At 38.3% G+C, this 17053-nt stretch overlaps 1 protein-coding gene across 2 annotated transcripts in view; it reads right to left on the bottom strand.

The window, feature by feature from the left end:
* Nucleotides 1-17053, bottom strand: part of ATF6 (activating transcription factor 6) — a 247054-nt gene that overhangs the window by 147416 nt on the left and 82585 nt on the right. For both annotated transcript variants that reach the window (XM_070782819.1, XM_019958118.2), the window contains exons 10-12: nucleotides 9046-9177; nucleotides 2588-2701; nucleotides 1408-1507 (exon numbers count right to left, since the gene is read on the bottom strand). In XM_070782819.1, coding sequence (XP_070638920.1) covers nucleotides 1408-1507; nucleotides 2588-2701; nucleotides 9046-9177 — 346 coding nt within the window. The remainder of the gene's footprint in view (nucleotides 1-1407; nucleotides 1508-2587; nucleotides 2702-9045; nucleotides 9178-17053) is intronic.

Below are 17053 nucleotides of genomic sequence, written 5' to 3' on the forward strand. Positions count from 1 at the left end.
ACTAGAAGTTTGTGGCCTCCACCCACCACCTCTGGCAACCTCCATGAGTTTGGTGTGTTTTTTTTTTTTTAAGTCAGAATTCAATTTTATTTCACATTGATAGAAACCGTGAAAAAGATTTACATTTTCCCACGTTACAGCACAGCATTTCAATGGAATATTTCTTGCCATAAGTTAGATCTTGCTGATTTGTGTCAGTGAAACAACAGTTTATATTCTTCAAGGTAAAGCAAAATGACTTAGTAAATGATTGTTTAAAAACTGTGAATCCAGACATAAACATATGGCTTCATTATTCACATGCTTGTGTAGTCCATACCAAGTCATTTCCATCATCAAATAGCACCCATTTATGAAGATGCCATCCTAACACTGTCCTAGTCAGCTGGAATTTTAAGATTCCACATGTAAATGAGATCATACGGTATTTATGTTTTCTGGGTCTGACTTAATTCACTTGACTTGTTTATAGTTTATCTTTCTCATTAGAATGTAAGTTCCATGAAGGCAGGGACTCTATAGTACTCTCTACTATATTTCCAAAGTCCAGAATAGCACCTGGCTCATTATTACTACCACAGGTAACATTTGTTAGGAGCTTGCAATGTGTCAATCTAAGTAATTCAGAAGTAGTATTAGATACTGGAATGACAGAAAGACTATAAATGTACTTTGTGGTAAAAAACAAAAAAAATTTAAGATAGAAGCCCAGCTATACAGGTTCTAAATAAGAGCTGTCAATAACCTGTCTAAATACAAAAATGCTCTCCATGGAGATGTGCCTTCAATCCCAAGCTGTCCTACATTTGAAAAGTTCTAAGAACAGAGGAGATAAACAGTATCATTTGTTAAGTTTTTTGTGCCAAGAACAGCTGATGCAGACCCATGCATAGCAACTCCAGACTTGAAAGCAAATTTGAGAGACAGAGCAGGAAAGAGCACCATGCCTGAACAGGAAGCACTAGCACTATAAAACCTAAATGAGTGTTGTGAAACCTGGGAGGAGGGCTTCAGTGGCCTTGACAGCTGCACCAGTAGCAGCAGGAGGCAGCAGGAAGTGGTTACAGTTCAAGCTTCCCAAGTCATCCAGGGAAGACAGCAACGCACCTGCAGGAAGCCTTCTAACAAGTATGCCAAGTGAAAGTGAGAGTCTTAATCGTCAAAGTGTTAGTAGCTCAGTAGGGTCTGACTCAGCGACCCCATGGACTGTGGCCTGCCAGGCTCCTCTGTTCACGGAATTCTCCCAGCAAGATACTGGAGTGGGTTGCCATTTCCTTCTCCAGGGGATCATCCCAACCCAAGGATTGAACCTGGGTCTCCTGTATTGCAGGCAGATTCTTTACTATCTCAGCCACCAAGGAAGCCCACAAATATGCCAACTGTTGTTAAAGACAAGCAGAAACAAACCTGAAGAATACGAGTTTTCTGTTGATTATTCGTCATTCTTCTTGACTTGGTCCTTTCCACTTCGTGCCTATGAACCCATCCTCGAAGTTCATGATTTAACCTATAAAACAGCTTAATTGATTAAACATATTTCATAGAAACAGATGTTTCACCTGATTGGAAAGGAATTTAATCATGTTCTGAGGTTCCAAAGAGCATTCCAAATGCCTAATGATTCAATATTCTTTTGACTTAAGAAAGCGAAGACACTTAATGTTAGTTGTTTTTAATGACTTGCATTTTTATATAGTAGTCTCCTCAATCATGAGTTCAAAGTTCAAAGAAAATCATAGCTAAATACCTGCCAAACATAAATACTAAATGCAAAAGTTTTTCCACAAAGTATTTCTGTTTCTGCTCTTGGACTATGTACACACAAATACTGGAGAGCACAGAACAAGTCATAGGGCTCCTAACCACAGATGGACGCATCAAGGCCTTTGAAACGCATGCTGTTTGGGGAGAAGAAAAAGAATCAATCAACTGCTCAGGAAGAGAATTTTTAAGGCACTATAATCCAAATTTTCCAAAACTGAAAAAAAAAAAAAAAAATTTTTAAGCCCAGTTCAAATATAACTTCCCTTTATTTTTCTTACTTTTTAAAGCAGTTGTGGAGATGTCAGACTATACTCAGTTTTCTACAGTTGATTACTACATACCACACACACACAAAAAAAAACTGAAGCAGTTTTTAAGGTGTGTAGATAGGATCCAAAAATCACAGGAAAAAAAATTCAAGGGAAGAGTAAATAAAGAAAAATACACTAATGTGAAAGTGATTCCAGAATCACATATCTTCAAATTACTACCTTCCTAATTTGAAAAGGTACCTTCCAATATGAATGTTACCACCTACAAATCTAACACTTACCCTGAATTTTTATATTAATATCATTCTTCAGTTTTCAAATAAGACATATTTAAGCATACAACTCCCATATAATCACATAAAATAGACCCAATACCCCCTTTATCAGGTTGGTGGGGAAACTGAACAATTGATATGCCTGCCTATGGTTATGCAAGAAATAATTCAGAGTTTTCTCAGGTATTTGGTTAATCTGAATTAATATCTGTCTAGGTTCCACAGCTAAGCACAGGAACCCAATCAGCTATATCTGTAACAATTGACAACACTCACCTGAGAGATTCTGTTGTGTTTATCAGGGGCTGACAGGGAGGCGGAGGAATATAGAGTAATGGTTCTTCAGTTAGCACCATCAGGGCTTTGTCATTTGAAACAGAATGGTCATATCTGAAACATAAATGTACAAAATGTGTTGCCTTGTGTCTTGTATTCCTAAGAGGAAGTCTGCTATAAGAAAGTCATTGCTAGTATTGTTTTCATGAAAATAAAAATATAAACCAGTACAGTCCTCCTATACAGCAGAGAACTATATTCAGTGTCCTACGATAAATCATAATGGAAAAGAATGTTAAAAAGGAATGTGTGTGTGTACACACAGCACTAACACAATACTGTAAATCAACTACACTTCTGTACTTCCATAAAAACATTTTTGTAAATATTTTGAATAGAAGATACTGCAAGCAAGAAGTGAATGTGATTTAAAATGGGGGGAAATATATACCATATAGCACAAACATCATTTTGCAATTTTCTAAAGAGATTATCACGGTAGTTCACATTTACTGCCCAATTATTAAGTACTTAAAACTAGAGATATAATGATAACACACAGTTCACGTCTTCAATGAACTCAAGGCATACTCAGTGATGCTGGAACACGAGGGGTAACACAGTGAGAAGCTAAACTGGGGGAAAGACCCACTGATGGACAGGAAAGACTTACGACCGACAGTGAAGTATTATGTAACCAGGACTGAAGTTTGTGCTCATTCTCAACACTGTGATAAGAGAACTGAACAGTCTCCTTAAAAGAGTGTCTGTGTATATATCCCAGTGTTCATTACAGCACTATTTGCAATAGCCAGCACATGGAAGCAACCTAGATGTCCACTGACAGATGAACAGACAAAGACGTCGTGGCATATATATACAATAAAATATCACTCAGCCATAAAAAGGAACATGTTTCGGTCAGTCCTAGTGAAGTGGATAAATCTAGAGCCTGTTATACAGTGACGTGAGTCAGAAAAATAAATATCATGTATTAATGCATATGTATGGAATCTAGAAAAAACCAGTACTGATGAACCTCTTTACAGGGTAGAAAACAGACTCTGGACACAGCAGGGGAAGGAGCGGATAGGACAAACTGAGAGAGCAGCACTGAGACATGTACAGTGCGATATGTGAAACAGACAGCTAACGGGAAGTGGCTATGCCACACGGGGAGCTCAACACGGTTCTCTGTGACAGCCTGGAGGTTGGGGGAGGCTGGAGGGGGCAGGGGGAGGTTCAAGAGGGAGACACATATATACTTACGGCTGCTTCATGCTGTTGTATGGAAGAAACCAATACAATATTGTAAAACAATTATCCTCGGATTAAAAATAATTTAAAAAAAAATCTGTGTGTGGTAGGGGAAAGGAAAAGCATAAAATACTTGGCAGGAGAAAAGTAAAAGCCTTGAAAAGTTAAATATTAGAATCAGGGAGGAATCCCTAATAAAACACCTGACTGACATTAACCAGTTATTCCATTAGCTTTAAAAAATATACTTTCCTAATCATCACAGTGATCTATATCATGTGAATTCATATCCGGGGTATGATGTAGTGAGCAAAATGTGGGTTGAAAATCTTAATCAGATCCTAATCTGAGTTGAGGATATTATAGCTATTTATTCCCGTCAGTCTGCTATTTTAACCTTTCTTACTAAGAAATCTGAATTCTGTCTTGAATTTCTTTATATACAATACTCTGGATTTAGAAAACTAGATTTATTAAAATTCAAAAAGAAAAACACAAAATTGGACATGGCTAGATTTGTGCTTTTCAATCAACAATAGATATTTTTGAAAACCAACTATATGCCAGATACTGTGCTAGGTGATGGAATTCCAACAGGGAACAGGGAAATGAAGTCCAATCCTCCATGATCTTGATGGAGAAGATGGACCAAATACAAGAAAACAAACACAGAGAACAAATCCAAACTGAGGTAAGAGCTATGAAAAAAACATATGGTTGAGATAGAAAACCAAATGACAATGCCTACTTCAGATAAAATGGTCCGAGAAGGAGAAGGTATTTAAGACAAGGCGTAGAGGATGGCAAGAAGCCAAACCTATAAAAACTGGGGGAAGAGTGTTCTAGATAGAGGCAGGTGGGAAAAGGGAGGCTTTATGGAATTAAGGAAAACTCACCAGCGGAAAATTGTAAGCAAGTGAGGGAGGCACAAGATGTTTGGTAAGATGGAGACCAATCATGATAAGGAATTACTAAATGTAATAAGAAGCCACAAAAAGGTGTTAGGTAGAGAAGGGATGTATTTTTAATTTATATGTATCCCTTGCTATTGTACCAAAACCAGTTTTGATGGAGGCAAAAGGGGAAGCTGGGAGACCAGTCAGAGTGGAAGACCACTCTGCCTTGCGCTTGGTAAATTCTCTCTCAGGAGAGATCAACAGCAATCTGGGCAAGAGCTGAAGATACTATGACCAAGGTGGTGGCAGTGAAGATAAAAAATGAACCAATTCAAGATAATGTTTGGAAAGAATATCAATAGCACTTGTTGAAAGGGAGGAACCAGGGTTTCTGGCTTGAGCAACAGAAACGACGAAGCGTGCTGTACAGAAGCGGGTGGAACCTGAGTATGGAAAAGGACCTAGAGTTTCACTGTGCAGGTGTTAAGTTCGAAATGTTAAGAGAAGTGAAGGAACTACTGGATATATGACTTTGGAGACTCAGAAGTCTGGGCAGGAAATCAAAGAGAGTCATCGCGATATACAGAAATGGACTGTGTGCTAAATTATGGCATAAAGGGAAAAAAAGCTCACAGTTCTATACGTTAGGATTTGGATAGAAGAGGAGCCTACAAAGATGAAGCAGAGCCAATGAAAACAGAGGAAACAAAACTGCAGCAATACTAAAGGAGAATACTTCAAGAAGGAGTGATCTATACAGCCAAATGCTGAGGAAAGATCAAGATAGAGAGTTTTCACTGGACTGACAATGCTGAAATCAGTGGCCACCTTGACAAAAATAATTTTTGCAGTGTGGAAAACTAACTTTAGATAAAACTTAAAGACTTCTAACTATGCCACATACAAGTGGGAAAAAGCAACAGCAGAGGGTATATACACCATTCTTTCCTGCAGCTGTACCAGAAACATTCTTGATGCCCTTTCTTCTGCCTCCGGGGGTTGTTATTCAGAATAAAACAGCGATTGTGGTACACAGGTAATGAACGCACACACAAAAAGAAATCAGCTCAAATTAACTGTTGAGGGAGAAGGAAAAAACCCTGCCTTGCACTTGGTAAATTTTGAATGCTTTTAAGAAGCCAGAGGCTGTTTACCACACTAAAAAAAAAAAAAAAAAAAAAACCACCTACTAAGACCAAAGATCTTTATATATGTGTTATTTTAAAATCAGGTCTGAATACTCACAAAAATACAAACACTGAAGTCAAGTTCATCAAAAAAGTCTTGAACTACTTTTGAAACTATAAATCTGATTTATAATTTTATTTCCATGTGATAAACTCTGGTAATGATTTCTGCACATCTGTGCTGACTGGCTTTGTTCCATCAGCCAAAAATATTCTTTGGAAAAGGAAACAAAAAATCTGATAGGAGAAATATTATATCATGAAAGGGTCTGCTGCTGCTGCTGCTGCTGCTAAGTCGCTTCAGTCGTGTCCGACTCTGTGCGACCCCATAGACGACAGCCCACCAGGCTCCCCCGTCCCTGGGATTCTCCAGGCAAGAACACTGGAGTGGGTTGCCATTTCCTTCTCCAATGCATGAAAGTGAAAAGTGAAAGTGAAGTTGCTCAGTGATGTCCGACTCTTCTCGACCCCATGGGCTGCAGCCCACCAGGCTTCTCCATCCATGGGATTTTCCAGGCAAGAGTAATGGAGTGGGGTGCCATTGCCTTCTCCGAGGAAAGGGACTAGGTGGAATTGAAGAGGAAAGAAAAGGGAGAACATAAGCCAACATGCAATCTGGAAACAATGATATCCACACTACTCCTGAGATGGTCAGAGTTCCAGACTGCCTGCAAACCATTCCATACCAATAGAGAAAATTTCAATAAATAAATCACTGCAATAAAGGGCAGTCTTAAGGAGCTACAGCTAATGAGAATTTCTGGAATAAATACTGGTTCTGGCTGATGCCTTAGAAGTTGATGCCTTCATCTAAGAAGTCCTGATTTATACCTGACATGCTGACATAATTATTACACTGGTACAATAGTATTAGTAGCTGAAGCTCCAATTCTTTGGCCACCTGATGCAAAGAAGTGACTCATTAGAAAAGAGCCTGATGCTGGGAAAGACTGAGGGCAGGAGGAGAAGGGGATGACAGAGGATGAGATGGTTGGATGGCATGACCGACTCGATGGACATGAGTTGAGCAAGCTCCAGATGGATGGTGATGGACAGGGAGGCCTGGTGTGCTGCAGTCCATGGGGTCGCAAAGAGTTGGACACGACTGAGCGACTGAACTGACTGACTGACGCTAGTACTAGTTTTCATTATTAAAAGTCTCTCGGTTTGGTTGACAGATTACATGGTCATCTTATATACCACACATTTCTAAGACTGAAAAAATATATGCAGTTAATTATTAAATGATAGACAAATGTAATATTATAAATTACGAGATTAGAATCTACTCCTTTTTTATTTGAACCAGTTGTCATAACTCTCCTGAAAAAATTAAACATAACATAAAGTAAACTGCATTAAAACACACACACACAAATGTTATGGCTGAGTGTAAATAAACCACCTAAAAATCAGTTTAAAACAAATTCATACTTGGTGCTTTCAAACGTTTCACAAACATTTTTTGGTATCTGTTATTTAGTATATAAAATAATAAAAGAAAAAATATCAAATTAATGGGCGAACACCTAAATCTACCAAATGGCTCAATAATAATCTTAGGTATTTCGATAGAGACTTGCATACAACCAAGAATCAATAACATTTCCATTTTTTATTAAGACCAGTGGAGGCTCTGGGTCAAGGACAGAGAGATGGCTTGCACTTCACGAATTATTTTGAAAGCTGATAAATTACAGCCTAAAAGTCATTCAGACCTCTAGTTAGAGCTAATACGATCAAAGGACTGTGCTTTCCACAAACCACCATATTATCTTACTCTAACATGGACAAGTAACTGAAAACTTTTATTTATTGTAGTTTGTGAAAAATACAAAATATTTTTATAACGCTTACCTGAACAGTAATTTCAGGTGTCTAATTCCATTCTATTTTTAGCAACAAGCTATAAAACATAAGTGGCGTACTCTCAACTCTCATAAATCCAAAGGCTATCTATGAAAAATGTAACTTTTGCTGGATCTTACATAGACAACAACAGAACTCAAAATTACAGCATATGCAGGGCTAACTTGGAAAAATTATTTAGCAAATTAAAAATACTATTACTATTAAACTCCAGTAATGTTCAGAGAGACTTATACAATCACTAAGATCAGTATTTCAGAAGTATGGCTAATTTGGGCATGTAAAAAAAAAGGCAGGAAATGTTAGGTTTTCCAACATCTATCACATTCTATGTTGCATTACAGTTACTACCATAGAATTCTTTGGATCATCTGCCATATTTAGCGCAGTATTTTGCACACTGAAGATTCTTAAAAAAAGTGAATACTAGCGTTTTTTTCCAGGAAGACTGAATGAAGACAAGCCTGAAGGACTATGGTAATACTCTCATTAAGTGGTATGGGTGTAACAGAGTAAAAATCAGAAGAATGATTCCCCTATGGCCTTTGGCCTGTGAAACCTTAGAGAGTTAAGAGTAATCAAATCTTTAATGATTTTCAAGCATTATTCTGTGCCATGGTTGACACACTATAACCTCCCTTTGCCTTGTAATTCAAGGACCTAGCTCCACTTGACTCTAATAAAAATTATAAATCACACAGAAATGTTTATCAAAAACATTTTTGAAAAGGGCCACTATAACCTTCTTCTACTTGCCATAGGTAAAAATTATATTTTCATACAGTTGTCTTTACTACTTCCAAGCTATATGGAAATTTATGAAGACAGAATTAAATTATAACAAGAAAAAGAGATTCAATAAAAATCACAATAAACAAGTATAAATGATTTTATCTAATAACTGCAAATGGATTCAGCCATATCATTCCACCAAATCATATCCATCACAGATGATACAGTAACAAATATTACACTATATATATAAACATATGACAGTAAAATAACTATACTAAAGCACTACAAACAATATACCATGTGTAATATATAATGTATGTGTTTCAACGCATATAGTAGTACACACAAACCGAGATTTTAAGGTCCCAGCTCTACAAGAATTCTAAAACTGGGACAGTTTTTAAAAAGGAAATTTACCCTTAGAACTGATCTTGGTAAAATTTATGAACATCCTTGTAACTTGTTTGCTCTACTAGTTGAAATTGTATATAAACAATTTAGATATAAATCTAACCTGTAGCTGTTTTTCTGGATGATGTCATCCGATGTGTCTTGCTCCTCTTTAGCAGAAAATCCTAGAAGATGCCTCCTTTGATTTGTAGGGTTCACACTAGGATTCATTCTCTTGGAATCTTGTTCCAACATGCTGAAAATGTTAAAATGTTCGCAAATAATTGAAAAAAAATTTGTCATACATACACATGCTACGTGTAGCTCTGAAGCAAATCAGAATTCTGTACACACAGCAAGAATACTAGGTATAGAGGTAAGTCAAAACAGCTTACTGATATGGTCAAATCCCTAGCTTGGCATCCTATACATACATGAAAAACAATTTTGAAAATAATTTTTCTAACTATAGAAGTACATTATTTATAAACTGTTTTAAAAAGTCAGTATTCTATATGCTTTAAACTATGAATATATCCCTGGAGAAGGACATGGCAACCCACTCCAGTATTCTCGCCTGGAGAACTCCATGGACAAAGGAGCCTGGGGGGTACACTCCATGGGGTCGCAAAGAGTTGGACACAACTGAGTGACTTAGCATGTGAATATACACATATATATAAAGTAAAAATAGGTCCAATGTACATATAAACAAATTCCAAACTCAGATAATAACTACAATAAGAAGTCTTCCTCGACGCTTCAGATTGATGTTTTCAAAGAAGAAATACTTCAAATAAAACGGGAATTATTCTCTTTATCAACAATCAAATTCACTAGATTTTCACCATCCCAGAAGGCAGGCTATCAAATAAAGTTAACAGAAATTTTTTAAATGTTGATTTACTCCTTTCTCTTCACTCTTCCTAAATCTTTTTGTATGTATCTGGGGCAAACATAGATATATATTATTGCAATAGTTATTTAACACTTTCAACTAACTAACCAAGGGCTTAGAAACCTGGCTCATCGATATGATATCTTGTGTGTTTAATTTTACAGTGCCACATATATAACTTATACTAGTCAAAATCTTCTTGAAATTCAACACAAAGGGAATTTCCCTAGGGAAGCACAAAAGAAGGGATACCAGATTCTATTTAGAGGGATGAAGCGTAGGAAGGAAATAAGGCTGATGAGAGTGTCACAGTTAAGGGCCCCGAGATTCTAAGAGAAAAGGAGTTCTTTCGGGTGGAGTACTTTGCCTCCAGATTTGGAGAAAGGGATGTTAGGTGGAAGGAAAAGCATGCACATCACTGTAGAGTCTCTTCCTGATGCCTTGCTATATCCCCCATTCTCTGCAGTCCTTCCTTCCTGGAGTCACCATCATCCAGTGTTTCTCACAGGATGTGCTGTGGCGCGCGGGCACACTACAGACTCTTCAGGGGTTACCATTGAATGATGGTCATGGTGTAAAATCTAATTTTGCTACAACTGAGGCTCCATTTTGTTACAACTGTATCTTTCAGAAAGAATGTTCACCTGAGTGGTCAGGAACAGTATAAACCCTGCTACAAATGAGATAAAAGGCTGTGGAATACCCCACTAAACTTATGAACACTTAGCCTGGTGAGTATTTTAGAAAACATGAGATAAGCAGTAAACAAAAACAATTTTGTAGGGAAGCCAAATGAAGAGTGTGATGATAACTGTAGAATGTGTTTTTTCTTTTCAAACCTTGCATTTTGGAAAAGGGTTTACTTTTTAATCCTTTCAAGGGTGATGCCAAAACGTCTACCTAGGAAAGTAAGCCTAAACAAAATCAAAGGTAAACACTTCCCCCTCAGGACTTCCCTGGTGGCTCAGTGGTAAAGAATCCACCTGCTACGCAGGAGACACAGGTTCAAGCCCTGATCTGCGAACATCCCACATGCTGCAGAGCAACTAAGCCCAGGCACCACAACTACTGAGCCCAGGAACTGAAGCCCAGGCACCTGAGAGCCTGTGCTCCACAACGAGACATGCCGTCACAACGAGAAGCCCGTGCGCCGCAGCTAGAGAGCAGCCTCCGCTCTCAGCAACTAGAGAAAAGCCCGCCCGGCAAGAGACCCAGCACAGCCGAAAATAAACAAATAAATGAAATTATTTTTTTAAAAAGAACTTACCCCAGTTTACAGAATTATTCACCTCCTATCAACCTACCTCTCCATTGCAATTGTGAAATATCCACATAATAACATTCCTGTTTGGTGGATGTACTCTGTCAATTTCACCAATGACTAGGAGAAACTCTACCACTCTAACTATTTAAGAATTGGGTCTGAACCCCACTCACATTTTATTTCTACTGGATAGTGTTGAGCTAAAAGCTCCTAGGAAGGAACAGGGTTTGGGAGAGGAGCAAATTCTGGGTGTCCCTCCCTGCAATTCACTTCAATAGGGTCACTTTTTTTTTTTTTTTTTTTAATTAAAAATGTTTCAACTAGTACCACTAGTCTTGGTACAAATTCTGGACTCTGTATTCAGAACATACCTAATAAGCAAGCCTTCTTCCAATATCCAAAGAAACCTAACACCCCTCAGCCCTCACTTCAGGCTTTCTTTTTCATGGCTGTAGTTTCTTCCGCATGTTCCTCTTTACAGTACAGTCTTAGGTTCCTTCAGCGTATGTGGTCACTCCCCCCTCAATATGCTTCTCAGAGATGATGTCCAGAACTGGCCACAGTACTTCTCAGGTGGTATGACCACTACAGGACGGAACAGGGTAATTCCTTCCCATGTTCTAAATATTATTCTTCCACCAATGCAGCCTAATATCACACAGGCTTTTTTGGCAGTTACATCAGACTCTATATTGAAGTTGGTTTAATTAAAATTCCAACTCTTCTTACAAACTGGACTATTACCCTCCCTTCCCTTCCCTTCTTCTCCCACTTCCAATTTAGAATTTACATAACTGAGCTTTGTGATCCCGTTGAGTAATTTACGTTAATTCCCTTTAAAATATCATTCAAGGACTTTTCAGATCCTAATTAACAACAGAAATTCTCCTTCAAAGCAAGGAACAACATGCCACCAACATCCTCAGCTAAGCTGTTGTTAAGATATCAAAAAGAAAAGAAATTAAGCCCTGGAGCATGCTCCCAGGCAGCACCTTCTAAGTTTGTAAAAACATAAGTAAAACACTTATGAATTAATCATAATATCTCCTAGTCCAAAATCCCTGTCTTGACCATAGGGATATTACAAGACTGTTAAACATTCTCCTAAGATGCAAATGCAGTATAACAGCAGCTACCATTTTCTGAGCACCTTCTACGTACTAAGGAATCAAAGCTCAAAGAAAGTTGAGGCTCAAAAGAGTTTAAAGTTTGCAGAAGGTCATGCTGTGATATGGTGATTTATAAAAAGAAATACATATTTGGTGGCAACATTTTTCTGGCCCAGAGTTCCTAACATCCTTGCGAATTTCCCAAGTGATGAGACCCATAAAGGTGCCATATGCTATGTTAATGAGGTGACTCTGGAAGGCCCTTGGGTTGCCTAAGGATGGGGGTTAGTCCCCAGAGGAATCAGTCATAGAATACAGAGTTTGAACTTTCAGTCCCAACTCGCACCCCCACCTCCAGGAAAGGGAAAGGGACTAGAGATTAGGTTCAATCACCAATGGCCAAATGACTTAATCAACCATGTCTCTGTCATGAAGCCTCCATAAAAACCCAAAACGAAGGGATTCAGGGAGCATCTGGGTTGGTGAACATTCAGAGCCAGTGGTGAGCTTGAAGAGGTCATGGAAGCTCCCTGTCCATTCCCCCATACCTTGCCCCATGCAGCTCTTCTACCTGGCTGTTCCGGAGTTATATCCTTTAATGATAAACTGGTATTCTAGTAAGCAAAATGTTTCTCTGACTTCTGTGAGCCACTCCAGCAAACAAACAGGAACCTGAGGATTGTGGGATCCTCTGCTCTATAGCTGGTTGGCCAGAAGCACAGGTGACAACCTGGATTTGCAGTTGATGTCTGAAGCCGGAGAGGGTAACTCTTGTAGGACTGAGCCCCTAATCTGTGGAATCTGACCTTGTCTCCACACTGGCTGTATCAGAATTAAGCTGAATTGTAGGACACCCAGCTGGTGTTCGTGCTTGTTGGTACGGGGAAAATCTCTCCATACTTTGGAACTGGATAATCAGAATCCTTAGGAGAACTGTTTGGTGGTGTGGAAAAACACACATTGGAATTGGTGTCAGAAATGTACATGCTCTGAGTAATTAATGAAGCCAGGATTTGGGTCCAGGATTAGAACATCATCACTGCCTTATGTTGATGACATTTCCCAGAATGACTGATTGACTCACTCATTTATTCAACATGTTCTAGACACCTATTATGTTCCAGGAATCATATTTGATACTAAAGACTCAAAGATAAAACCAAATATAGTGTGTATAAGTGTTTCTGTGTGTGTGTATGTTGGGGGGGTGGATACAGATACAAGATAATAGAGGGATTAGCAGCGTAATAGCAGTTAATGCCAAATGTTACAGAAGCATATAGCTAGGGCATTTGATCTTTACCAAGAGGATCATGAAGTTATCTTTAAATGACAAGCAGTAAATAAACAGGTAGAAAAGGAGGATGGGAGTGAGAAAAGGCATTTCATGCAGACTAATATGAAAAAGGACACAGTCACAGGAGAGTATGATTTGCTTGAGAAATTCCAAGTAAAGCAGGAGAAGGTATATGGGTGGACATGTGCATGTATAAGCACAGAGGGAAAGGGACCATCGCAAAGAGAGAAGGGAGAGACGAGACTAAGAGTACTGCAAGGCTAGATTACTTACGGGTGGCCTCCCTGCCACAGTAGCAGTAAGTCTAGCAATTTATTCAATAAAAGAAACAAAACTGGTATGTTTTATTCTTGTTTTAATTTTGGTTCCCAGTTATCCTGTCCCTTTCTGTATCAACATCTTCCATGTGATTAATGTTAAATTCCCTGGTATAATGGGAGAAATCTACCTTCTTTCTTTTAGAAACTGATATCACGTTTGTCCCCTACCCATCTAGACTACTTGGTGACTATCACTGCCAGAAAAACAGCAGAACGCTAGGACCGTTCCTCTGCTTTACCTATTTCCTGGCTAGGGATCTTAAAGCTGTTTGTGAGGCTCTCACAGGTAAGTGCTAAGTTAAAGTGGCTGCTATGGCTTCTAGAAGCTTTTACATTTTTCCTTCCCTGAATCCTACTGTCAGCTAGCAACGAACACAGTTAGTTCTTCTGGATCAGAAGGCACCTTCCTCTAGCACAGTGACTCTCACAAAGTGCAGTACCCAGACCAGCAGCATTAGCATCACCTGATAACTGGTTAGAAATGCAAACTCTCAGGTCCCATTGCAGTCCTACGCACCCAGAAACCCTGGAAGTGGTGCCTAACAATCTATGTTTTAACTAGCTGTCCACATGATACACGTCAATGTTTGAGAACCACTATTTTAAACTAATCTGGTTTCTCATAACATCTTTCCTACCTCAATTCCCTAAAAGTTACATGTTTTTCACAATAAATCCAACAAAAGTGAACAGTGTGGGGAAAAGGATGGGGCAGTTAGATGAAATGGCTGTGGAAGGACACAATCAAAAACGATGTATGTGGTTTATGGATGATTAATAGAGTAAGTTATTTTTTAGAGGTTTATATTTATTTTATTTATTTTGCTGCACTGGGTCTTACTTCCAGCATGTGGGGTTTTGATACTTGTTGCGGCATGTGGAGTCTTTAGTTGCGGCATGCGGGATCTAGTTCCCCAACCAAGGATCACACCTGGGCCCCCTGCAATGGGAGCTCGGAATCTTTGTTACTGGACCACCAGGGAAGTCCCTAAAGTAAATTATTAATGGTTCATAACCATCAGTACTTGGGAGTTTTTAAAGAGTTCTTCTACTGATTATTGTTCTTTAGATGATTTTACTACCACTATGAAAACTGGGATTTCAAGTCACAATTTATAACTGTCACAAGGAAATGCCTTGCATTTAACTATCAGTTCAGTTTATTCCATCTGTTATTGGACTGTAATCACTTAGCAGTCATAATCACTTAGCAGCTACACTTGCTAGAAATCAGTTTTAATGTTGATTGGTTTGGCTCATAAGTGATCACTATTATTCCCACTGCCCACATGAGAAAATGATTATCAGAGTGTAATGACAAATATATGTTTAACCATAACAACTTTAATAATTTTACCCTTTTTTAGCCTGAGGGCTCACTCAGATCTCATTCAATGGACTCCACAAACATGATCTTCACAACACTTTCATTACACAGAGTCAACAAAGCATTTTTAACAAGGAAGTAAGACAGAGAAGGGCAAAAAATAAATATCCAGGCTAACAAACACATGAAAAGATGCTCAACATCACTCATTATCAGAGAAATGCAAATCAAAACCACAATGAGGTACCATCTCATGCTGGTCAGAATGGCTACCATCAAAAAGTCTACAAACAATAAATTCTGGAGAGGGTGTGGAGAAAAGGGAACCCTCTTACACTATTGATGGGAATGCAAACTAGTACAGCCACTATGGAGAACAGTGTGGAGATTCCCTAAAAAACTGGAAATAGAACTGCCATACGACCCAGCAATCCCACTGCTGGGCATACACACCGAGGAAACCAGAATGGAAAGAGACACATGTACCCCAATGTTCACTGCAGCACTGTTTATAATAGCTAGGACACTGAAGCAACCTAGATGTTCATTGGCACACGAATGGATAAGGCAGCTGTGGTACATATACACAATGCAATATTACTCAGCTATAAAAAAGAGTCAGTTCCAATGTGGTGGATGAAACTGGAGTCTATTATACAGAGTGAAGTAAGTCAGAAAGAGAAACACCAATACAGTACATTAACGCATATATATGGAATTTAGAAAGACGGTAACAATGACCCTATATGTGAGACAGCAAAAGAGACTCAGATGTAAAGAACAAACTTTTGGACTATGTGGGAGAAGGCGAGGATGGGATGATTTGAGAGAATAGTATTGAAACATGTGTATTACCATATGCGGAATAGATGACCAGTGCAAGTTCAATGCATGGAGCAGGGCACTCAAAGCCAGTGCTCCAGGACAACCCAGAGGGATGGGGGAGGGAAGGAGGTGGGAGGGGGGAGGGGGGTCCAGGATGGGTGGACGCATGTACACCCATGGCTGATTCATGTCAATGTATGAAAAAACCACCACAATACTGTAAAGTAATTAGCCTCCAATTAAAATAAATAAAATTTTTTAAAATGACTAGAAGAAGAAAAATAAAAAAGCATCCAAACAGTCTATGAGTCTCAATTTTCTTATCTATCCATTTGGCCTGAATGTATTTTGAAGGCAATATATCAGGAAATTCTGTAAAGAAGCTTTTAAAGTTTTTCACTTGTTTATTTTTGGTAGTTGTTGTCTTTCGGCCCCAAGTCCTTATAAATTTTTTTGAAGTCTTAAAATGAAATTTCTCTTAAGCTAAATTACAGAGACGCTGACTGTCCAATTCAGCTCAAAACAACTATATATGCTTCAAACTATGAAATGACTTACAGAAACTAACCATCTAAATAACTGTAAGTTTACATTTCCCTTGTTTTTATTAATATTTGAAATACATGAAGGAGCTTTATTTTACTAGCAGAATACAAGACTGTCTTCATACAACTTTGACAACACAAATATGAAGGAAGGAATTTGACAGTCAAAACAGCCAAACGTACAAAAGAGTACGAGAAAATTGTTGTTGATATGAACTTTCAGATGCTTGGCATGAGTGTTTTTGCATCATTCAGTGTCTCTTTTTGTTAATTTTGGAAAAAAATTTCCCAAAACACAAGGAGATGACTCAGTCACAATAAGAGTTAGTATAATGATTAACTGTTATAGTTCATGATATAAATAGGGTGATCTAATCACACTTTTCATAATTAGCTTAAATCACATTCTATTCAGTATTTTCAAATAAACTAATAAATATTTTAAAAAACAGAAGTCTCTATGTCTCTGTGACCAGAAACAAGCTACCCTGCAAGAGTTACAAGTTTTAAGGCTCAGAATAACCATTACACCGACAAACGCTGCTCA

This window comes from Bos indicus, chromosome 3, assembly GCF_029378745.1.
Source record: "Bos indicus isolate NIAB-ARS_2022 breed Sahiwal x Tharparkar chromosome 3, NIAB-ARS_B.indTharparkar_mat_pri_1.0, whole genome shotgun sequence".
Taxonomy (NCBI): Eukaryota; Metazoa; Chordata; class Mammalia; order Artiodactyla; family Bovidae; genus Bos; species Bos indicus.